Source organism: Mytilus edulis, chromosome 2 (assembly GCF_963676685.1).
Source record: "Mytilus edulis chromosome 2, xbMytEdul2.2, whole genome shotgun sequence".
NCBI classification, from domain to species: Eukaryota; Metazoa; Mollusca; class Bivalvia; order Mytilida; family Mytilidae; genus Mytilus; species Mytilus edulis.
In genome coordinates, this window is record NC_092345.1 from 99436643 (window position 1) to 99462405 (window position 25763).

General features: G+C 30.6%; 1 protein-coding gene across 2 annotated transcripts in view; it reads right to left on the reverse strand.

Annotated features, from left to right (window-relative positions):
- Positions 1-47: 47 nt before the first annotated feature.
- LOC139513654 (calcitonin gene-related peptide type 1 receptor-like) overlaps positions 48-25763 on the reverse strand; it is a 38388-nt gene continuing 12672 nt past the window's right edge. For both annotated transcript variants that reach the window (XM_071302341.1, XM_071302343.1), the window contains exons 3-14: positions 19932-20051; positions 17639-17745; positions 15458-15549; positions 12924-13050; positions 8741-8894; positions 8369-8435; positions 7582-7645; positions 7135-7220; positions 6006-6144; positions 4505-4546; positions 2227-2427; positions 48-1314 (exon numbers count right to left, since the gene is read on the reverse strand). In XM_071302341.1, coding sequence (XP_071158442.1) covers positions 1276-1314; positions 2227-2427; positions 4505-4546; positions 6006-6144; positions 7135-7220; positions 7582-7645; positions 8369-8435; positions 8741-8894; positions 12924-13050; positions 15458-15549; positions 17639-17745; positions 19932-20051 — 1238 coding nt within the window. In that variant the 3' untranslated portion in view covers positions 48-1275. The remainder of the gene's footprint in view (positions 1315-2226; positions 2428-4504; positions 4547-6005; positions 6145-7134; positions 7221-7581; positions 7646-8368; positions 8436-8740; positions 8895-12923; positions 13051-15457; positions 15550-17638; positions 17746-19931; positions 20052-25763) is intronic.

A 25763-nucleotide genomic window follows, 5' to 3' on the forward strand; every position in this document is an offset into this window, starting at 1 on the left:
ATAGTTTTAAAAAACACATTAAATGGAACAAATATATAAAACATTCATTTTGTATATATTTATGTTGTAACATGAATATGTAGACTAATTTTAAACACCGTAGTATATGTATATATTGTTAACATGTTAATAATTAAATTATATAACGATATTTTTGTCAAACTATACCACTTTATATATGTCTGTTGTCATTTTGCAAATATATCATATATGGAGTATTGGAAATTTTCATTTGTCATTTTATCTCATGGGACGGTATGTTATAGCCATTATCATAAAGTAAAGCTCAAGGAAACAAAGCAGTTTAACGAGAAAACAGATGTTTAAAAAAGGTTTCCAAGAAATCATGTTCCTAATATTTATTTCAACTCCATGCTTAGTATTTGCATTCATCTTCATTATGTTTCTTTGAAGACACTATTTCAGTGCAACGTAATATTCAATCTTTCAACATACTATTTCAGTGCAACGTAATTTTCAATCTTCGAAGACATAATTTCAGTGCAACGTAATTTTCAATCTTCGAAGAGATCATTTCAGTTCAACGTAATTTTCAATCTTCGAAGTCATTATTTCAGTGCACTGTGATTTTAAATCTCCACATACACTTTTTAGCTCAACATGATTTTCAATCTTCAAACACACGTTTACATTGCAACGTAATATTTGACCATCACTATAGAAACTTGCCTTCTATGCTTCCAAAATATTCGTTTTTATCAATTTTGAAAATATCAGCCATTCTCATCATACAGTGTTTTGGGTAACAACTTGACATATTTCTGATATAAAATATGCAGTTATTTTTTTTAATATTGAGCGTTTTATTTCCTGGGTGGAGGTGAACACTTCTATTTTCTATTAGAAGTATAGTTCTTTCCAACAAATGTCGTGTCAAAAGTTTCTTAACTCCCCCTCTCAACTAATTTAAAAAATGTTTTATGTTGAAAACAATCCATTACACATTTCTTATTTTTTGCACGAAAAACAAGATATTACAAAAGGTAAATTATGAAGCAAAATCGTACAGACCTTGCATTTAAACATTGTCTAGAATTCATTATATTAAAGATACAGTTTTATCTTCTATAGTAGATATGGACGGAATGTCAGCAGGATACAAACTCAATATAAGACAAATGTTTATGTATATGTCATATATATTGTTCTATTGATATAATGTCTTGTTTTGTACATATTTGTAAAGCGTAGAATTATCATTCCGGTAACGTGTTGTAGTTTATCCTGCTTTACAGGCACTTTTTATAAATAATTTCACACATCTGTAGTCTGGTCCAAAAAATAATTCTGATCCTGAAACAAACATATATTTTATTCAGTGTTTTATTATCGGTTAAGAAAGAAGGCAATATTGAGCGTCCAATTTATGATTTAGGATATATTTAATTTCAATTTACTAATAGTTTGTAAACATGATGTTTACTTTCAATAAAGTTGACATACTTTCACCAAACAAAACCTTTGCAGAAAACTTGCATAACGAGGCATAAATTTTATTTTAGAACCAAAAACCAAAAATAGAAACAATTAAATTTCACCAAAACGGGTTGTCATAGTCTTAGTTGTATTTCTGTTCTCATTAGGTGAATTTCACGAAAGTATAGTATAATTACAGTTTGAATCTTTAAAATCTAGTTGACCCTCGCCATAGATGTATATGCCAGATAAAAGAATAGACACTTACGACTTGGTTTTCTTTTATATTAAATCTTTTGTTATATTGAGAATAGGGATAGCATATCTCTGATAGTTCCTGATTATTATTTGTGTATTTAATCTCGAGAATATTGTGAGCTCGAACCATAATATTGACACCTGTCTTTTGTTGAAGACAGTATGAGGTCCTCCGATTATTTTTGTTTAATATTTTCTCCGTTTGGTACTGTTTCATTAATGTATACCCAACGTATCCTTTGTTCACTTTATTATACAAAAACCAATTGTCCTAGAAGTATCATTTTGAGAAATACATACATTGCTTATGTCAATTTCAAATCTATTTAAGCCAGTTCTTCTTTATTTCATCTAAGTTAAAGTAGTGTCCTCTCTGTTTACTAGTAATTATGTAATTGGTTATTTAAATATCAGTTCCTAATAGATATATTTTTGACTGTTTTTTTTTCACGTAATTGCAATGATTATTTGATGTATAGATAAAGAAAACTTTTACTTTCTTCTTTTTTTAAGCATAACATATATATCTACCTCTGATTGTTGCGGTTGAGTTGTTCCAGTAAATTCAGGTTTACAGTATATTTTTTGGTTTGCCAACTGAATCGACTTTTTCCTATTTGCATTTGCGTCTGCTTGCTGAACGGCCGAATAAATGAAACTCTTCCCAGTTGTCTCTGTTCGACTCATACGTCGACGAACCAGAACATATTGATTTTTCATCAAAAATAATACCTGCAAATATAAGATTATTAATGTATGTTTTCCTGTAACCAGATGGTCTTGCTTTACTGTCTCAAGAAAACACGCATCATTCAGCAAACACTACTTGCGCTGTTATTTGGTATATAACTGCTATGTTAAAAGGAAATGACAATATGTATAGAAATAATTGCTAAATTTTTATATGCATTAAAGACGCACAACACAATTATTACCACCGAAGACATCCATGAGTGTGTTGAAGGATATCCAGTATATAGAAATAATGAGCGACGAAAGAAAATGAGAACATTCGGCATAATGAATAAAGGCAACAGTAGTATACAGCTGTTCGAAACTCATAAATCGATAGAAAAAAAACCAAATCCAGGTTTCAAACTAAAACTGAGGGAAACGCATTAAATATAAGAGAACGACGACACAACATTAAAATGTAACACACACAGAAACGAACTAATCATTAGACAAAATCCAATGAGAATAACAAATATAACGTCAAAACTAAATACATGAATATGGGATAGAAAAGTACCGTCCCACGTCTTATAGTAATGTGAATTCACACTTAAATATAAAAGGAAACTAACGACACAACAGAAACACAACGTTAAAATGTAACACACACAGAAACGAACATAATATAACAATTGCCATTTTCCTGACTTGGTACAGGACATTTGTTAAAGAAAAAATGGTGGGTTGAACCTAGTTTTGTGGCATGCCAAACCTCCCGCTTTAATGGCAATGGTAAATATAACATTAAAATGACAACACCACATAACAGGACTACAATACAAATAAATAGGAGAACATATTGGACAAAGAAACAATCGAATAATAGCTAACAAAAGGCACCAGATTTAAAATTTAATACGCCAGGAGTGCGTTTCGTCCACACAAGACTCACAAGTGACGCCCAGATACAAAATTTCGAAAGCCAAAACAAGTACAAAGTTGAACAGCAAAAGTTAAAAAGCTGATCCAAATACGGCCAGGGGTTTCTGCTTGGGATACGAAAATTCTTTTTATTTAGAATAATTTATACTTTTGCAAACAGTAAATTTTATAAAATGACTATATAGAAGATATACATGATACAACTGAAGTATTAACTAATTACAGGAAAAAGCAAAACAAACCGGATACATTACATAAACCAACATAATCAAACACAACAAATAGACACACCCGAAATAGTCAAGGCATCAACGCAGAAAGTGACGTCACATTTGAAATAGTAAAAAAGGAAAAAAAAATAACATCACATTTGAATTTCTAAAACAGCACACAAAGAATGACTTCCCATTTGAATGACTAAAACTATTTATCAAAAATAAGATAGAATTAGGATTGATTTAAGATTATATTTGTACTAAATACTGATATTACATTTGATAACAATGAAAATTGCAATACTTATTAATTCCAAACTGAGGTAGCAATTAGACAATTAACAATTAAAAGATAAAGAAGATCGCATTAATTAATGAATACAGAAACCATGATGTTGTCAGACCTTTATCTACTGGTTAGGTATTCATGAGGTCTACAACGAAGGACAATCAGCTACAACCAAACATATAACAAGTTAAAATATTGAATTGTAATTACACAATTTATCAACCAGATCAACAGACACGACTGGATATGTCTAGATCTGACAACAATATCAATTTATTCCTGACATCATAGGGCAGCGGCATTCATTGGTGTGACTCTATACTTTTGCTGTCGCATCAATCGAAATTATAATTGAGGTAGTTTTTTTCCTGAATTATCCACCTTTGATCAGTGACTGAACGAAGAATACGATAAAAAAAGACACCAAATAATCATGAACAAGATTATTTGGTCATTGAACACAACACTTCGATTGCACTATCACATTAATATGCTTAATGAACTATGAAATTGGAACAAACACCATTATTAGCCATACAATTGTAAACCAGACAACATAAACATACTTATTGACTTTAATATATCATACATTTATTAATCGATTCGTGTTTCTGCTTTTGGTAAGATAACTTTAATTCTATAAAATGTTTTATAACTCAGATATATAACAAACAATACGAGTACTTGCCTCTCCATTTAAAAAGCAAAACAACAATGACACCAGAAAGCCCTAAAATAGAACATCAGTTACGTTTTTGTTATGTGCTATTTCTAGTTATAATGATTAACAAGTTAAGTACAATGTAGGAATACTGATTTCCTTACAAAATTCTATAATACAAACAACATTGCATTATTATAAGGATTTGAGAATTTCAAATGTTTATCATTAATGTCATTGACAAATTAAATAAAATAACGGAATTAACGAACATTTGTCAATTTTATGCAAAAATATAATCCTCAGTAAAACTGAGTGCAGTCTGATTCAAACTGAACGGCTTAACTCATTGTTTACAGGAGGATGTTCTTATGTATTTACAATATAAAGGCATTATCTGCGATTGCATACAAGTAAGCGGCTTATCTAGTTATAAAACCAGGTAACCAGGTTTAATCCACCATTTTCTGTCACAAATAAATGCCAGTATCAAGTCTGGAATATGACTGTTGTTATCCATTCGTTTGATGTGTTTGAGGTTTTGGTTTTGCGATTTGATTTCAGACTCTCCTTTTAGAATTTTCCTCGGATTTTGGTACTTTTGTTATTTTACTTTTTAAACATGATTTTCAGGACGACAAAAATATCGGTGAATTATTTTCTAGTATGTACATATCAGTGACACAGTCGCTGACTGTCGGCTTCTAGTATTTACAATCTACAGATTCAGGAATACCTACTTGGGCTATATTTATAGCGTTGTTATATAAATATGATATGACTCTTGCATACTTTGTTTTCTTGAATTCAGTTAAAATTAGAATCAAAAGATTTATCTGTAAATGATCTGTTCGTCTAAACTTCTATGATTTGCTTTGAGTACTTGTGTTTGTTTGTTAGTCTTTTTCTATTTTCTACACAAAACACTGGTATGCAAACCTATATCTACATTTTGGTAGAACTACTCCTTTACTTCTAATACTATTTGCATCTTTATTAATATTAAACCTATACTATTTTATATCGAATACTTCTGAGGAGTCTAACGTAGACGAAACGCGCGTTTCGCGTACTTAATCATAAGACGAGTATTTTTTGATTATTTCCTATATCGGTATACTAGTTTTAATTTTTGGGTAAATTGAGTCAAGTACAAACCTGGTTCTTAAGTCTTATTCTGTTGTTCTCATTCGAGAAAAAGAAGACAGGTTTTCATTTACAACTATTAGAAAAACTGTTTCAAGGCATAATTGAATTATTTTAAAACCTACAGCAACTTACGAACGTTGATAAGTAATTTCAAAGGCTCGCAGTTCTTACTTATTCAATTTTGTATATCCTTGATCAAAAATAAATACGTTGTAATTATTAATTCAAACATATAATTATTTCTGTGGCATTTGGTCTCTTGTGGAGAGTTGTCTCATTTGTCTCAATTACAATCATACCACATCTTCTTTTTTTATATATATATATATGCCAATATATGTGTGTTAGAATATGAACGGCTAAACTGAAAAATTTATACCTGGAATGATGCTAGAAAAGCTGAGATCATATCATAAATATATTGTCCGTACTCATCACTTTCATCGGGACGCAGTGGTATTGCAAAACACTGGACCCCTAACAAGGGGATTAAAATCAATGTAGCTCTCAATGACTGTCTAAAATCAATAAGACAAGATATCAAGATAAAACAAAATGAGCACTACTCTGATTCGAGTGATTATCTTAATTATTAATACTGAGCTACGGTTTATATCGACGCCCTCTGGTTTCTGGTGGATAGTTCTTTAATAATAATTATACCACACCTCCTTCATGTTATATTTAAGAAATAATCCATGCAATCCATTTATTTGTTGATAATTTGTCACATGGTTTAGAAAGTTATATTTGAATTCTATTCCGAGCGTTACTTGAGGATACAATTAACAAATAAAACGTTCAAGAGCATGTGGAAATCATAAATGAAATATAAATGAGATTAACTGTACGACTTGCATGAGTTATAGCGATTCAATTAAACACATATGGTTATCTTTTTTTTCAAATGATGCGATTATTACAATAATTGTATGGCTTGCGTTAACTATTTTTTGAGTAACTCTAGCAAAAATGTGTTGAATCTTTCTAATAATCAATCCAAACATATGCCATTTTAATTTACAATTTAAATTGTAAAGTTGTTGCTATGGAATTTTGCGGAATTCTAAATTGATATTTGATATATTTTCTATAACTGTCATATGTTATTTTTTATGAATAAATATTGGTAAAATAGTTCTGTCGGTTTTTTAATTCAATTTCAACCTAGATAAATCGACTTTGACTCTGAAACAAAAGTTACGATACGTGAGAATTTATGTCGGAGGTAAATTGTAACAGCCTAAATATGTCCATCTGAAGACTCTGTGCGATTGTTAACAATGGCAGAGCAGCACGTGATATAAGAATGTATTCCAAAACTCAAAAACAAATAAATCAAGTAACAATATCATATGACTAATAATATGTTACAGTTTTCCATAACACTACAAAAACTGAGTTTATTATACATATTTCCCTTTAAATGATGCGGTCCTAATATCAATTCACACCAAAACACACGTCACACATTTGTTTATTAAAACATGTTTTTCATTAAAACATACCTTATAGGATTGGACTCTTGCTGGTTCATAGATCTGACTTTTGAGCACAAAATTCTCAGCACATTAATTAGGAAAATAAAATTCACCTGCAATTGTTTAAAACTTATTATTACAATTAATTTTTTTTTACCAAAATTACATTCTGATTTATTTTTTCTTTACATGTTTGTGAGATATGTATAGGTAATTTAAACTAAAATAAAGAAAATTAGTGTTTATATACCACAATTGTTTTTTTAAATAGTTCAATTTGATTATTACAAACCAGTATTTTGTCCTGTTTTTTTATTGTGGAACATTGTTATGTAAATAGTAAATAATACTATTGAATAGTATTTTTAGTTAATTGATGTTCCACAGTTTATTGTTTGAGAAAAGCACTTCAGACACACGATATTTATAAAGTGTAATGCGCATTATCTTTAAGAAATATCTGAAGCAACTTACAATAAGTGAAACTGCAATTGGACCAGAAAAAATATATTTCAGGTATGTATCTTTGTGCCAGCAACTAAAAAATGCATTTATGAATATTAGATATAAAAGAATAGTTACAAACTTTCTATATTTTAAATTCTCATGGAGTGTTCGTTACAGTTTTTTAGTTATTGATTTTTGGTTTGGTAGGAAATATTTATGCATATTCAAGACGAGTATAAATATAAATCAATAAAATAGGTAAGGTTGTGCAAGGTAAATCGAGTAAGATCAGGAGCACTAGATTCAGATTTCACTGGAGAATGAGGATGCGTTTGGTAAAGAAAGAACAGGGTATAAATGCTTTAGTGTTAAAGAACACTGAAGTGCAAAAAAACACTAACATACATAGAATCAAACTATTTCATAACAACTGCCATACTTCTGACTTGATACAGGATATTTTTAGAAACCATTGTTAGTTGTATATACATTATACAGGCATAAAAGGTTGCAGGATTTAACCATTTTTACGGACACACAAACCCCCTGTTTACCTATCAAGACTTTATGTTGTTAAAGTAAATAGAAACATTAAAACTAGCACTATCCAGCTACATGTAGGATAATTACGAACTTTTACAAGAACGTACGGCTTAAAATGAACCTGAGATTTGTTATCAATAGAATCGACCCAACTTTTAATTATTGTCGTTGATTCAAAACCCTAATAATGATTCATGAAAACTAAACCATTAACAAAATGTATAGTTTTAATTATATATCTCAATCTGAAACTATCAGGTAAAATACTTGCTTCTTATCAATCACTGGGTTAGATGATCTCAAACCTGAATATATTGCACTTGGAATCACTGGTATGCCTATGAATAAACAAAACGAAAAACAATCAATTTCACTGTATCATATTTAAATATATGTTTACAAATATATCTTGACATTTTTTATGAGGCTTTCCGAATTTTCCTTGGAGATCGGTGTTGTTGTTATTTTATTTTTGTTGCATATGGTTTGTTTCTATACAAAAAGTACTTAAAATGAAAATGCTGCCGAAGTATTTCATTATGGTAGGTATGTCTATTTCTGGATTCTTATTTTGTAAAAAGTTTATATGCAATGAAAGGGGCCGAATTCTATGTTTAAAAGATATCATCTTAGAATTGCTTACCCCATCCAGTTAAATAACATATTATTAATAGTATCTTTTCTCTGGTGAACGTCATAACTAATATGGTATGTAGATAAAACCCTTCACAGAACATCCAGGCATAATTGCAAACTGTTGCATACTGGGCCAGAACGTGTAAAATCCGACACCAAACCTGCATGAACATTGGAAAATTTAACTTTTTTACAATAAACAAATGACTGAATCATATATTTGAGTCATATTTCCTCTATATTTTATTTCAAACAAAGGCTGTTTTCAAATAACTATCAATCTTTGCTTAAATTCATAGTATCAAAGTCCATTATGTGCCATTCGGTTTCCAATAATAATATCGCCTATTTTTAGATCACTAAAAATTTAAGCATCAAATGATAGCCTTCAACTAAAATTTTGATGGAATTTGACGAGTATTTGTTGTAATTATGCAATTAAGTATAAGAAAGTTCCGTTGAAAGAAAAAACATGTCTTTTGGATACACATTTATTTATTTTCGCTAGCAAGGTCCTTCAATGCCAAATTATTGCTATAAGCAGCAAAATATAGAACCGAATCTCCATTTATGAAGTAACGGAAATATGTAAATAGTGTAACCATTTTTTTGAATATACACACTTTTATTTGCAAATCAATGAAGAATTTATACATTTTATTTTTATTTTGACCCCTTGAGTGAAACATATACAAGGTAAATTTAGCCCTATTATAGATATCATTGTATTCCAAACCTGCCAATTGTCAATGTATTTTTCTAACATAGATATATATTTTATTAATTTAGTCGTACTAAAAGATTATAGAAGATGCACACTAGTATTGAACTTTTTATTCTAAAACTTTGTTATTCATCCGAGTTTTATTTATCCAGTGTCATATATTTTGTATTTTGTATTTACACTCTTCAAAATAACTGGCAATTACAAAATTATCAACAGTCTCATCTAGTCTGTTGCATTTTTAAAGACGCATGATATTCAAGTTTCAATCTAAATTGATACTGCTTGTAGCCTGATTTAGGTCGTAGAATAACGGTTTTTAATGTCTATTTTAAAAACATTTTACTGAGGTTATTGATTTATATGTCACGAACGTTTGATGATATCGGTGTCTTAAAAACATTGTGAAAGAATAAAATATTGAGTGTAATCATTCTCAGTGCAATTGTTTTAATAGTTTTCAATAAGAAAAGAAAAGAGTTGTGTCTTCAATAGCGTGTTATATATACTAGACTTGCATTCTATGTAAAAGAAGTAGGTGCTATACAGTAGTCGTTGTGTTCGTTCGTTTGTTTTTGAGAACGTCAACACTCTGCATCCGAATGTCAAATTAAATATGCAATAAAATTCCGTCCTTCTTACCAATTATAATCACATCTGCCTGAATTTTAATCAAACGTTTACAAAAACTTCATAATTGCGTTCTTTTCATTTCATTTTCTATCAAAATATTTAACTGGTGATAGAGTCTCAAACCAAAAACATACAACTCACAATAATCTATGAATGGTTGAATTGAATATCAACTATAAGAGAGATCTTTTAACAGTTTTTTCATGTTGAAGGTTAAAGTGGTTTTCTTATAATAGATTAATAGAGTGAAAATACAAAATCCAATGTGTTTCTAGCTTCGTATACAGCATTTGTTTTGCTTATTGTTGAAAGCAAATAACTCACATTTCGGATAAATAAGAGGCCTAAAGGTAATTCACATCTTCGTCATATGGTTGTTAAGGGGATGGGGTCTTATCAGCAATCATACACATTCTGGTTGTTAAAATGACTGCTGTGGATCTCTCTTGTCATTAATATTCTTAGGTTATTATGTATATAATGTCAGGTCATCTCCTGATTTTGTCAATATTTATTTCTCAGAATTCAAGTCAGATGAATGGGAAATTCAGACAGTCGAACGAACAAAAGTTATTTGGTAATTTCAGATAAACGACAAAATTAATCACCCTACTTTTTATACCAGGCATCGATATTCATTTTTAAGTAAATTTTATCTAAATCTTAAAGCCCCTTTTATATTAGTGTCACTGTTTGTGTATGTTTAAAGGGAACATATCTGTGTTATTATGCAAATAAAGTTTTGTCATCGTTTGCTGAACGCAGACGTTAAACAAACAGCATTTGTCAAGTTTTATTATCCCAATGTTACGATCTCTTTATTTTTAGGGTGTTAGAAATTTATTATCGTATGTACTTTGCAAATACAAAATTATCCTATTAGCATCACTTTGAAAGAGTCGTTTCTAAGAACAATGAATGTCAATTCAGAGGCTTGAAATAAATAAATGCTGTTATCGCTGTAGATAAAAAATACATCCCTTAATTGTTCGTCGTCATCCATTGGTTTTCTTTTTTTATTTTATTTATTCAGCTTCTCAATACTAGTTTTCCAACGTGACTCGAAATTGGTAGAGGGAAAACGGTACTATTACATTTTCTCAGCATTAGGTTGGCCTTTTGTGTACCCAAGACAGGTGAAGGAAGTCAACTTAGGAGGGCTGTGATTGGATGTAAGGGGACATTTTTTTTTATTATCCATGAATAACTGCAGTGTGTAAATTTACAATATAAATTTTAAAACCTATTGAAATATTTTTTAGAGAATTATTCGAAAAGGCTTCCAAAATTTCATAAATTTGGTGTAAAATGACGGTGGGCTTGGATAACATAAACAAGCTCCGGTGGAAATTGGTCATGATACTATTTGGCTTCAATTTTTAAAATAGAGTAATAAAGTACTAAATCCACACATAACTGTTTTATCCAGGTTTTTATTATAAAAACTGGTAAATTTAGAAAATATTAGTATTGTCGCCTATGGCAGAATAAATAGTACCGTTTTACCTAGAAGTAATGCATTGATTTCTTTTTAAGAGCATCATAATATGAATATAGTTCTGGAAAGGTGAAAGAAATGACTGGAAGAAGCAAATTGGAATTTAATGAGATTATTGTAATGGTAATATAATTAATTTAATTATATATATATTGACATCGTTTAAAGATACGAAGACAGAAATATGACAGCTGTTTTCAATTCGTTTGGCGTGTTTGAGTTTTTGATTTCGTCTTTTTATAAGGAACTTTCCGGTTTGAACCTTCCTTGGAGTTCGGTATTTTTTACATAGTCCGTAGGTGAAAATTCCGGAGTATTTCGATTAAAGTTTTGTGAACAGTTGTTTCATAATTATAAACATATCAATGATAATTTGATTTCAAAACACATTTGACAGTTCTTAGTTAATGACATTCTGATTTTACTGATTATCAAATTTATTTTCTTTTGAATCTCACTTTTATAATCATTCGTCAGAACACGTAGATGCGGGGCGGATATCAAAAAAAAAATGACCTTCTTTTCAATTAAAACCATCGCTTCTAAACAAAAAGATTCAAAACTCGCTTAAAAGCATCAGTTTGTAGACAATTGTAAGCGGAAGAGATATGATTCATTTAAAAGCCAATGATCTTTCTTGATATAGACCATGACATCGTATCTTAAATCCTCGTGGTTATTTGAACAGTTCCCCTCTTAATTTCTAAAGAATGACATTTCAACCTCTGCATATTTTGTGAGTTGAATAATGCCATTAGCCATCTTTTAATATAAGTACGGAAAAAAGTTAATTTCCTGCGACAGTGTGTCAAATGGTTTTAAGTTTCAGTTAACAGAGTGTAGCTTTGTTGTTTTTTGTTCAATTAAATCGACAGTATTTTATCAGCTGTGTATGACAGACGGAACATAAAAGCTTTTGAAAATACTCATTATCAGCCAAAAATAGCGGTTCTCTGGTAGTCGAAAATTACGGGCAGATGATCATTTTACGTCACTTTCTCATTTTGATAATTGGTAAAGAACAGACTGAGGCACTGCTACATAACTTGAACAGTAATCAATTGTAATCAATTGTGTTTATTTAAAATAATTCGAAATCATTAGGTTTTTGAACCCTAGGCATAGACTGCCTTATATTGGTATGGCATAACACATTTTATTTTAAATAATATTCAACATCCTACCATCTATTTTGTTTTAACGCCATTGGTGAGTCTTGTGTAGATGACATACACGTTTGGTGTACTACATTATAAGCTTAGTATCTAAGATGATTTTTTATTCTTTTGTTCTTAGAATTCTAAACTTTAATAAGCGATAATATGTTTTCCTTACCGGGTTATTAATGTAAACTTGAGGATCGAAGGAACTTGTAGCATAATAAGATATCCACAGAAGAGCTGTAATGATGTAGGATATAAACAAATGCTTATGTATTGTCACTCTGGTACATTTCAGCTGTCTGGAATAATAATAATAATAATAATAATAATAATAATAATAATAATAATAATAATAATAATAATAATAATAATAATAATAATAATAATAATAATAATAATATCATATAGCATTGATAAAGCTAAAGAAATTGAAGTATCGTTACAATTCCTTCTTCCTCATGTTAAGGTATAAAACCACTAATCCATAGCTCCGTTGCTTTTTATGTTAATATGAATTCTGAAATTTCAAGCATTAATGGCTACTTTGTCTTAAGTTCAAATAAAGTGGGAATCAGTTCATGTCTAAACAGTATCTTATCCTGACCTGTGCTGAAAAAATCTAAATATCTTTAATTGCATACAAGAGCGTACTGGTTCCCGGAAGTTTGATAGAACAAACACAGGTAGTTTTGATAAATCTGAATAAGAGGGCAAATGTGCAGTGCCCTAATATTATACTTTTATATATATATATGACTTATCAAAAGAAATCTTAACAAGTGTTCTACAGTAATTCCGAGTCCCCAATCTTTCGTTCGATACCAAAACTACCCAATGTTTCACCTGTTGACAAATATACAACTATGCGTTTGTTTAAAATATGTACTGCTTTCTTCTACATAAAAAAGAAGATGTGGTATGATTGCCAATGAGACAACTATCCACAAAAGACCAAAATGACACAGACATTAACAACTATAGGTCACCGTACGGCCTTCAACAACGAACAAAGCCCAACCGCATAGTCAGCTATAATAGGCCCGATAAGTTCTTTCAGACCGGGCCCGAATTAGTGGTTCTATACCTTAAACAGTTTGATATGTTCGTATAAGACAGGTAACATACTATTATTGGTTACCTACACTACACAAAAACCATTAAAATGTCGTTACCTAAACTACACAAAAACCAGTAAAATGTCGTTTCAACTCGGCCGCCAGTAAGTCTTCTAAAGTAATTGTTAAGTGTTGTTAACTAGTTCCTTAACCGATATCAATGAACTTATTATTAACTTTTGTTACAAAACATATTATAATAGTGGAAGTAACTACTTATTGAGTGTTACAAGTTTTTTTTCTAATGTTTAAGACAAATGCCGTGCTTGTGGTGGTTCTTTGCATTTTGTTGACAGTTTTGACATGTGTTTGGTGAATCTGATTGAAAACTATTGCGGCAACACATTTTAAACTTTGTTTTTTAATGAGAAAAGTAAATGTGCTAGATATACTTACTGGAGGTTTAATAAGATAATTGAAGCTATTAACTTTCTTCTTGATAACAAATATCTTAATTTGACGGTTGAATGTATTCGTATAGGAACCAATTGTGCCCCCTTTAATAGCAGACTTGTTCTTGTACTACTATGAATCACAATTTGTTGACCAAACGCAGAAAATACCCGTCGAGATTGCAATTAGTTGATAAATAAACAATATTTAATGTTATCTTGTTGGTATTTTTTTTTCATTACAAAATAAAGAACTTTCTTAATATACTTAAAACTTATCTTAAGGTACTTGCTTTAAGTAAATGAAATATGAACGGTAATAACTGTTCTTCCCTAGATTAAGATATTTCAGTTTGACACGGAAAACTCTACACACACAGTTATTTACTTTTCGTTCTCTATTGATAATCAACTTTTTGAATGGGAATGTTTCTTTGGCGCTAATCGATGTGATACTTGCAAATTATTCAGTCAGGGATTGTTTTAACAAAAATAACTTAAAACCTTTACTATTTACTAAATTCTTTCATAGATACAAGGATTTCGTTTGGAATTTCGCCTGTACCTGCAAAAAACGAACCCGGAAATTTGGATACTATTCAGGTAAACTTATCAATCCTTCAAATACCAATTCAAAATGGTAATTATATCTGTGAATATTATTTTATTGGTAAAGATATGAACTTTGTTATCAGTACATCAAAATAAAACCAAAAATCTTTCATTGCTCTATCATCTGTCGATACCAGTTTCTTAACATTGGACAATGTCGTGTTTTTTCTGTGATTGTTTATGACGTCTTTACACTAAATCCACAAGATGTTGGAAGTGCACTGGTATATGTTTCAGTAGATGTATGATATTTTTATCAGTTGTTATTGGCTTTGAACTACCTGTCAGCAACTGTGAGTACTATCAGATCAGTACTAAGTATCTATTTTGTTTTGGGGATGCATAAGTACCTTGTCACATTCGGTCTGTGTTTTTGTTAGATGTTTTTCTGCTTTGTATCAATCTGATGAGTTAAACTATTTTCAACAGATTTTTATAGTGTTTTATTTTGTTGTACTATTACATCACTGTCCGATGCTAAGACGAGAGATTGGTGCCAGTGAACTAGTGTTTTGTTTTTCTTTAGATTTGAGTTTAATCCAAATGCTTTTGCATTACAAAATAATTAAAATACTGAAAGTTTTTACCTGAAGCAAGTAAATATCAATAAAGATATGACCAGGCACACAACAGACAAACTATAACCACTGAAGTAAACAAACAGCACGTTTTCTGCTCTCTGTAAAATAAATAATATTTATCTCTATCATTTTTGTTAATCATATCATGATAAAGATTGGTAATCATAGAGAATAAACAATAAACCTTAAATACACTTGTTTGGTATTGCCAATGATTAAAAATAACACTGAAGTTCATTTTGTTATATTATGCACGTAAACATTGGATGGCACAGATGTGTAGTGAAAATAAAAATATGTACAGTGATCACATAAATCAATTTACAAAAGAAAAGGATTCACCATAAACATTTTAGTACAATGTTGTTCGAAACAAGAATATCAGTTTCGTCTTGAAACATGTAATAGTGTACTTAGCATAAATTGGGCCGTTTTGTGTAGGTCATTTTGTTTTGGACACCTCTACAGGTGTTCTGTATTTAATGTTATACACTTTCTATCTCATTAAAATTCATTTATTTTATAATCTTAATCATTTTAGTAGTGGTTCTTTCGTAAAATGAAAGGTCTACCAATGTTGCTTAACTATGAATCCCTGCATTTGTTATTTCCTTGGATACGCTTATTAAAATAAAATTATCAAGGATAGGTGACATTTGTAGAAAGGCTCGTTCTTTTTCTGTAAAAGTTCATCGGCAGATACCAAAACATTGTTGATAAATATTCCGTATATCAACTTTAGAAATAATACAAAATTGTCTTGAAATATAGATCCTAGGTACTGACGTTGTTTATCATCATAATAACGTGTTAAGGTCTGTTTTTATTTGTCTTTGTAAATTATTACTTTTACTATATAGTCTATTTTTTTGGTAATATCCAATTGTCGTGGCTCGGTACTAATACATCCAGTCAATGTGTTATTGTCCTATGGTAAATTATTATATTCCTGACTTTCGTATTGTATATGTATTTCATCTATTTGCTTTTTGGTTTTTCTTTGTTGTCTAATTGTTTGTTTTTATAGTGATTAGGAATATATCACACTGTTTACTGTTGTACTCTTTATTTTACATGTTTTATTATGTCTGTATATCACGCATCGTTGTCAATATAATGGAATTGTATGCGACTGTCATACAAGTGGGATGTTTAGCTAAATTTAGAATCAGGTTTAATCCACATTTTTTCTATGTAAGAGAATGCCTGAACCAAGTCAGAAATATGAAAGTTGTTATCCAGTCGTTTGATGCGTTTTGCATTTGATTTTTGCCATTTGCTTTCTATATGATATTTTAGAGTTCGATATTTTTGTTATTTTACTTTTTTTCAGTTGATAAGATATTGGAATGCAAAGACATCCTTTAGTGATTTCCTTTATCCAGTGTTGATGCTTACAATAATGGTATTGAACAAGGGGTTCCCTGTGGTAAAGTTATCCAGTGTTGATGCTTACAATAATGGTATTGAACAAGGGGTTCCCTGTGGTAAAGTTATCCAGTGTTGATGCTTACAATAATGGTATTGAACAAGGGGTTACCTGTGGTAAAGTTAAGGTCATTATTGGATTGAACTTTATGAAATGTCTGTTAGACAGATGACAACGGATATATTCAAATTGTTGTACCAATAATACCATATGTTTCCGCGGTCGGACAATAACTGAATATGGCTACATCATACATAAATAAAACAGTATCATTCTTTTACGGTTTTTACATCATTCCAAGTAGTGAAAATACAATGAAACTTTTTTTTATGCACCTAAAAAGAAGTCGAGGTCCCTATCATTATCTTATATCAATAAAACGGAATTTTAAGTTTCAACAACATATCAATTGGTTTGATAAATCTATGGATTCGAAACTTGAGATTAAATGATTTTAAGACAAATTTCAGAATATTTTCGCTAATTTTATGTGCTCCCTATAACAACGCTCATCGGTTTTGAAAGAATTCATTTTTAAAAGATTTCCAGTAATAGTTCACCGAACCAAAGTTGTATGCAAAATTTTAGTAAAGTCCGTGACATTAATAGTACCTTGACCTTAAAAACATATATTTAAAATCAGCTTTACACTATGTTGTCCGTTACCATAATATATTTGGTCTTGTATCATGTTTTTGGTTTTGGTTTTGCTTCATAATAACTATAAATACATAATAAAACTAAGTTAATACTACTACCCTAACTTTCTCTGTATCCGAACATGGGGAATAATTTGTCCATACTCTATCAGAGTCCGGATGTCTATACCAAGTACCATCAATGTTACAGTCCTTATATGGCAATCCTGTAAAAGCAAGTTAAATGTTTACCAGTCCAACTACACTTAAATAATGTCTGTTCATTACTTTTTCCGTTATTAGGTCAGTCTTCAAATATTTACAGTCGCAGTGTGAAGTCAATGAATAATTGATGATTATAGCATACAAAGATTTTTTGATGCATTACGTAGCATAAAAATATAATAAGATTGTCAATTTGGATAATTATTAAAGCACCATGTAGGGTTCTTTTTCTTGTATCATTTTCGCAAACTGTCAATATGAAACGATAACACGTGCAAAGCGATCAGTTACACTCGATATTCACGCAAACTTGAAACTTCCAATTACTAAATATTGGTTCTGATTGGTTGCCTTATAACGCGTCTAAGATTCTATTGGCTATAATGAGAAATATACATGTCCCTGATAGAAGATAGTTTATACTGAAAGTATCGCACCATTTATTCAAGTCCGGTCAAAAAGAACATACTAGAAAGAAGAACATATTTTAAACGGAATAGTACATATGCATCGCTGTAATTTTGGGGCTATGAATTATTGATTTTATTATTTAAGTTAAATTACAGTCTATGTGTTCAAGACCCGACCAACAATTACTGCTTCCTGTAAACATATTTTTTTTATACTGCGAATAACTCTGTATCTTTCATAAAGGGTTTTCTTGTATAAATTATGGCGTCACAAACTTTCAACATTTTACTCAATTTTCAGGGCATTTCGTATACCTGATCAGTTTCTTCATATTGAAACGACATTGAAGTATGACTAAACAATAAGGGTACAGAAAAAGAGAAAAGAAAAAGAAACTTTATTCGCATGTCAACATTTTAAATCAATTGTATACCAAGCTGCTACAGCATGCGTCACTTGTCGTTTGCTATTTAAGGAGGGAAATTATAGCATTAAATGGAGGATAAGTTTTTATTTCAACTTTTTTTTTCTATTTACCAGAACTTTTCCCCGTGACTTTATAATTGATCGTGTCCTATGTAAAACGGGACACATAATGATCTTGTTTTCAGTGTTTACAGGAGAGATTATATTTTGTTACTAGATGTCCCACTGAACATATATCTATTGTATCATTGTTTCGGATTTATCTCATTTTTGGGGAAATATCTTATGATTTTTTTATTTTTTTTTAACTCCTCAGTTGAAAATAAACTGACAACGCCATTGCAAAATTTGAAAAAGACAAACAACAGTATTCAAAACACAATATAGAAAACTAAAATCCGGTGTGATCACAGGTGCTCCGGATAGAACTATTTGATACGGATATGAATCCTTGATGGATATAAATGGGTTTTCAAAAATAATTTTATTTTCATGTATAAGCTACTTTCAAAGACCAATTTAACAAATCTCTTAGCTTTTCAAAACTAATAGCATTTCACAGTATGCTTGTACCTTTAATGCAATTCCATGTAAACTAAACGAAGCCTTTCTAACGAGGACAATTCATAATTCATTTCTAAAATGAAATTGACCGTACTTCTCACAATCATCAAAACGATGCATGTAATGTTTTTGTTTTATAGATTTTACATCAAAAGCTTTTAAAATGAAAGGGTTTTCGTCAAATATAACGTATTTTATACTTCATATACAAACAATACATTGCAGATGATTTATGATTTAATAACTGCAATTCGAGATCAAAGCCTGATATGAAACATAGAAATACAAAATACAAACATTATTAGAAGTAGTTAAATAGAAATAATGAAGAAAATTAGTATTTGAGAAAGTGAAGAAAAAAAGAGTTCGAAAACATATGTTATGATATCCAAACAAATTAGATTGTAAGAAAGGACAAAAATTCATAAAAAGTACTCAGGTTTAAGTGGCAATTGGTGATACTCATTTAGTGAATGTTGGTGTTTGTCTTTGTTGCAGTTCAGTGTTTCTGTTGTTCAGTTGTTTTCCCTCTATAGTTGATGTGTTTCCCTCAGTTTTAGTTTGTTTTCGCTTAATACATTTAGTACGTTTGAACAGCGTTATACTACTGTTGTCTTTATTGAAAGTTTACTCCTTATATTTTTCTTGAATTCACATCGTAATCAGTTTAAAAAAATCATTCATGAAGTAATTGTTACAATACTTATGTGATTTCATTGTGTGCTCCTCGATACATGATTTGTAGTACAGAACTTAATGAATGTATGTAACTCGTTAATCCACATACCTACATGATGACCAAACTGATGTTTGAGGAAGTCTGGACATGTACCATAGGTTCTGGTTCCTGCTCTAGCATAGTCCCAGCAATCATACCCATCAAATGTAGCATTGCAATACAGATATCCTAAACAAAATATGGATAACATGGATAAATAAGGAGTAAATTGATAATTTTTCACACCATAATTATGATTTTATAACAAGTATTTATGACAACTCTAGGTAAAAGCTGAATGATATTTTAATGATAATCTCATTGCTGACGTTTTTGATTTGGTATTTGCTTCAAATTCATCAATGTGGAAGTACATAACATATAAATCGTAAGTCTAAAAAAAGAACCATCGAAAATTACGAAAATCACACATAACAAACAAATTTAAAACAAGCATTACATATAAACTTTAAAAAATGAGTTACAAAAACCACAATGAAAACAGAGTAGGATTCAGATTCTGCTGAAGGGTACAAGGTTCATGTTGAAGATATAGCATCCTTTATGTTGCACGAACAATAACAAATACGGTAATACGTCATTGTCGTATTGTACTATAGCATGAAGAGCATGACCTTTGTTGAATGTTTTCTGAAAGGCCTTATTTGTTGCCTTTGCTTATAAGTATCTTAATCTGATTCTTACTACCCCTAGTGAATGCATTTTCACAGTAGCTCTGGTGCCAAGTGTGTATTGTTGTATAATTACGTAAAAGGTTTCGGAATTTAAAATTCGAAAAATGTCACAAAAGGAAAAACAAAAGGAAAACCAAATACACAATATACAGGTAAAATGCAAAGATTAATGAGTATGGCGAATTTTTGGGATAATTTGAAACAAGACCAATACCGTTTCTGGACCTGTGTCGCTGCATGTATTTGATTGAGGTAAATGAAATACCATTTACAAACTTGTATTCTTCCGAAGAGCTCTTTTGGATTTACTACTTTATGAACGATCACATAAAATAATTGAGATTCAAGGCTGTATCAGACCCAAACTATTTCGGACCTATATAACCAAAGAAGTTATTTAAAATATTAGTCAAATTATCTAAGGTCAATTTTGCATGAATGACTTGGAACCTTAGTTTCATAATTACTTCTAAATTCATTTACGGAGAGTTATAGACAGGTATGTTATAAATCATTTCAGTACCAAAAGCACTGACTTTTGTGTGATAAAACCATCTCGGGCTTTAAATTCATTCAGAAGTGGTACCCATCAAAATAAACGCTTAAATGTAATGCATCGGAGAAACTTTTCTGGGTGTATCTTTTCCAAGAACACTCAAATCTAAAATGTTGAAAGTCATGGATATATGACCCGAACTATATGACCAAATAAAGGCAATAGAAGTATATCGCTGTTCAATAGTCATAAATCGATAAAGCGAAACTAAAACAGGTTTACAAACTAAAACCGAGAAAGATATATCAATGATAAGAGGAAAACAACTGAACAACAGAAACACACATATTAGACCTAAATTTAAAAACACATATTCATCTAGTATGACCACCATGACTGCCTGGATATCGTATATTCACTTGTTCATTCATCTTGGGTTCCCTGCGTTGTTTTACAATCACCGATGAGTTTTGATTTTACAACCGGCACAATTCATATATTCATATTAAGAATCTACTAAGTATGCATGGTCTAACGCTGAATGTTGACTTTTCTTATTCTTTCAAATATTTTAAGTATAAAGAAGTATTCCTGCAATACTTCAAGTCTTGCTATAAACATGGTATTTAAAAACAAATGTTTTTGAACGCAATGTAATTTATTGACATAAAAACCTAAAAATTATTACAGACAACATTATATCAAAACGACGTCCTCATATCAGAATTATTCAGTGTAAGTGTAAATAAACCGCTCTGACGGGAATCATTTGTTATAAGTTTTTATTAATAATAAATGTCAACAGGAATATACTTAACAAATGAACTTATTCTACCCGGTTTGATTTAGGGGGTAAGGTATCCAATTTTTTTAGAGAAATGCAACTGAACAAAAACAATCGTATATTATTTGACGAAATACACGTTTTGTATGGTGTGTTTGACGTCATCTAACATAACTTCAAATTAACGTGATAGTTGCATCTAAAGCAAAAACCTTCTAAGTTCACTATTTAACGTTTCTTGTTTTGTGTAGTATTTTTCCATTAGTAGTCTGAATAGATGTCTACGTATGTTTTTGTGACGCTGAGTTACTCTCTCAATGACATATACCCGGCATCTCCTTCAACAATATTTAACATCGATCAAAATCATAGTTACTTTTTATAAACTGTATAGTTATTTCTATATCAAAACTCATTCAAAACATCGAGCCGCGATTTGTGATAACACAAAATATCAAAGTTAATTTTGCTTATAAACGAACGGATTTATTGGAGAGCTTTGACTGAACTGTTGTAAAAGAGGGACGAAAGATACCAAAGGGACAGTCAAACTCATAAATCTAAAACAAACTGACAACGCCATGGCTAAAAATGAAAAAGACAAACAAACAACAGCACACACGACACAACATAGAAAACTAAAGAATAAACAACACGAACCTTCGTGACATTCGTGGCGGAATAATTCTAAAATCAACGGAGAATTTGTAAGGGTATGTTATACTGTGAAGAATAACTAATTAGTCACTAAACACTGAAGCCAAGAAATAGAGTGGCCGCACGTGGGATAAACACACTATACTCAAAATATTCAAGCTATTCAAGCTATGATTCAAATAAAAAATCATTTTAAAAAACGCTTTTCTACCAAGGATTGAAAGGAATTTGTTTAAATTGAAGACTGTACCCTTTTAGAAAATGTAATTGCAAACAATGTCGCTTCAAATGTCAAAGATCCTAAATATCATTTTAGCGGTAAGTGAACATGAGAGAAGACCATACTCTATCTGTTGTGACTTATAAATCAATTGCGAGGAAAAATTCGAGCATATCATCACCAAAGGCAGTTAGTAGACATGATATACATGGAAAACCAAATGTGAGATAAAAGCGTAATGCTAACTTCTTATCAATTTTCTTGAGAAATCCCTGTAAAATGTCTGCCTAAAACGAAGTAGCGTACAATCGGGGAGCATAGGGTCACATTCTAACCATGTGTTGTGAAATACAAATATACTGTTTATTATAACATCAAACACCTTGAAAAATTCTGTTTCAGATAAATATTTATCCAAAATGAGAATGGGCCTTTTTTTCTATTACAAAATAAATCATGACTTGTCCCTTTCAAAAAATAAGTTATTTGTTTAAACGTTTGTCATTTTTTCATGAACAAAATGAGTTCATTCTTTCCATCTATGAGTAATTAAAGGACGGAGATTTTTCGTATACAAAGTAGAGAAGTCAAATGCTTTATACCGTCAAACGAATATATGCATGTAAAGTGTATGCAATCTCAAACATCTTTTAGCATCTACAGTTGCCTTTGAGATACAAAAAGAAGTCTGTGTGAATACAGAAAAAAAACATCATAGTTTGATATAATCTTGATATTGTACATAGTCTAATTTGTTTAGATGAATCAAACCTGAATACAGACGTTTGAGAGACAATGTTATAATAGATTTATTATCTGTGATGTCAATCAAATATCTATATCGTTAAATATATATTCATATCAACTATGTATGCTATCTTACGAATATTCAGTCTACAGAACAGCCACAGTTTTGAGTGAGTTATCAAATTCATACTATATATCGTATGCATACATTAAGCATTTGAAATTCAAGATAAAACAATTTCTACAAATTACTCTGGAATAAGGAGTGTGTATGATAGACTTCTTAATCCCATCGCAATTACGTATCATCTATAGATATCAAACTAATATGACATGTTTATCTCTGTAAAGATTAAAATCGAATGTATAAGAAAGTCACAGTGTCTTTGATATGTCCACAAAAATATTATTACTTGTCAGAAAACAGTAGGCAGTTATCCAAAACTATAGTCAGAATGTATATGACCTATCAATATAAATAATTACTTGTCTTAAAAAGCAATTCTTGCACATTTCAAAACACTGGTTATGTAGTTCACAATTCATTTCATCATATATTTAACAAACATTTCTAAGAAATGAAAATTATCAATTTTTCTCAGTATCAATAAACTCTTCATTACTGCCAAGCTTTGTCAATATTGACCTTGGATTTTCAAGACGATGTTGAAGAAAGAAAAATACAAGCTTTTTCAAATTTTATAATACCGTTAAATAGAGAAGCTTTAAATTCTGTTGATGAATTAAAAAGTAAAACAAAACAAACAAGAATGTGTCCCTATTACACGGGTGCCCCATCCGCACTATCGTTTTATATGTTCAGTGGAACGTAAAATGGGGTGAATCTCTAATTTGGCATTAAAATTAGAAAGATCATATAATAGGGAACATGTGTACTAAGTTGCAAGTTGATTGGACTTCAACTTCATCAAAAACTACCTCGACCAAAAAATTTAACCTGAAGCGGGACAGACTGACGGACGAACGGACGAACGAACGAACGGACGGACGCACAGACCAGAAAACATAATGCCGATAAATTGGACATAAAAACGAACTCCGAGGAAATTTTTTAACGGAAAGTCCCTAACCAATTGGCTGATTTTAAATGGTTTGACCTTAAAGTGTGTTTTTGACCACGCTGGTGTACATTGGAAGCATTGTGATCTTCGCCGAATTACTAGAATGGTAATGATGAATTGCGCAGGACTAGATTAACTATATTTCCAATGCTTTTCATGTCGTAGTAGAAGTTAATTTGTAAAAGTATGTCTGAGGGCCTTTAAGTTAATATGGAGCTTATTAATATTTCATACTATGGGATACGTTGTCTGATTTGTAGAGAAGGGAAAAGAGGGGATTGAAGATTTTGCAGTAATTCTTTAGATTTATTTTTTTTAAAATCCACATCTTATTGGCTTAATATTCTTCATCACAGTTTGTAGTTAGACAAACGTGTAATCACTCTACGTCGTAGATGTTAAATGTGTTTCTTAATGCATGAACATCTAGCTTTAATCCTCCCTATATCATGTAAGTAAAAAACAAGTTGTCCTCGGCAAGCTAAGTAGGTCATTAGGTTTTTTTTTAGCAAGCAGAGGTATGATACTAAACATTATTTTGCCATGAGATTTCAAAACTTTAAATATTCCTCACGACATTCAAGATTAAGTTTATTTGACTAACCATTGGTATGAGATGGAAAGCTTTATACAGAAATATCCCTTTTAAGTGACTTTGATATCATGGGCATGTAATAGTTTACAAACATTTTGAACATTGTATTCTTATCAATATCAGACAAAATGGTTATGACGAGACAACAAACACAAAATAAAGGCATCACGCCTCCGGGTGCGGGAATTTCTCGCTACATTGAAGACCTGTTGGTGACCTTCTGCTGTTGTTTTTTTCTATGGTCGGGTTGTTGTCTCTTTGGCACATTCCCCATTTCCATTCTCAATTTTATCAGTAGGAAAGTGCTGTTTAAAAGTCATAAATCAACAAAAGCTATTTTTGCAGTGTATGCAGGTTGCACTAAATGCAATAAATGTTTTGCTTAATACAAATACACTATTCAATAATACTTTTCTATTACCTGTTGATAAAGTGATGTATTCTGTTTTTCTAAAGAGTGTAATTTGACAGATTTATCACGATTATTGATTTTCAAATGCAAGGGCTAAAAATGGCCTACGCACATCTTCTCTAACCTTAAAATCGTATAAAACTCAAATTGTATCACCAGACTAATAGCATAGATTTAGGCTCTCGTCATTTTTTTTTTAATTTGCTTTATGTC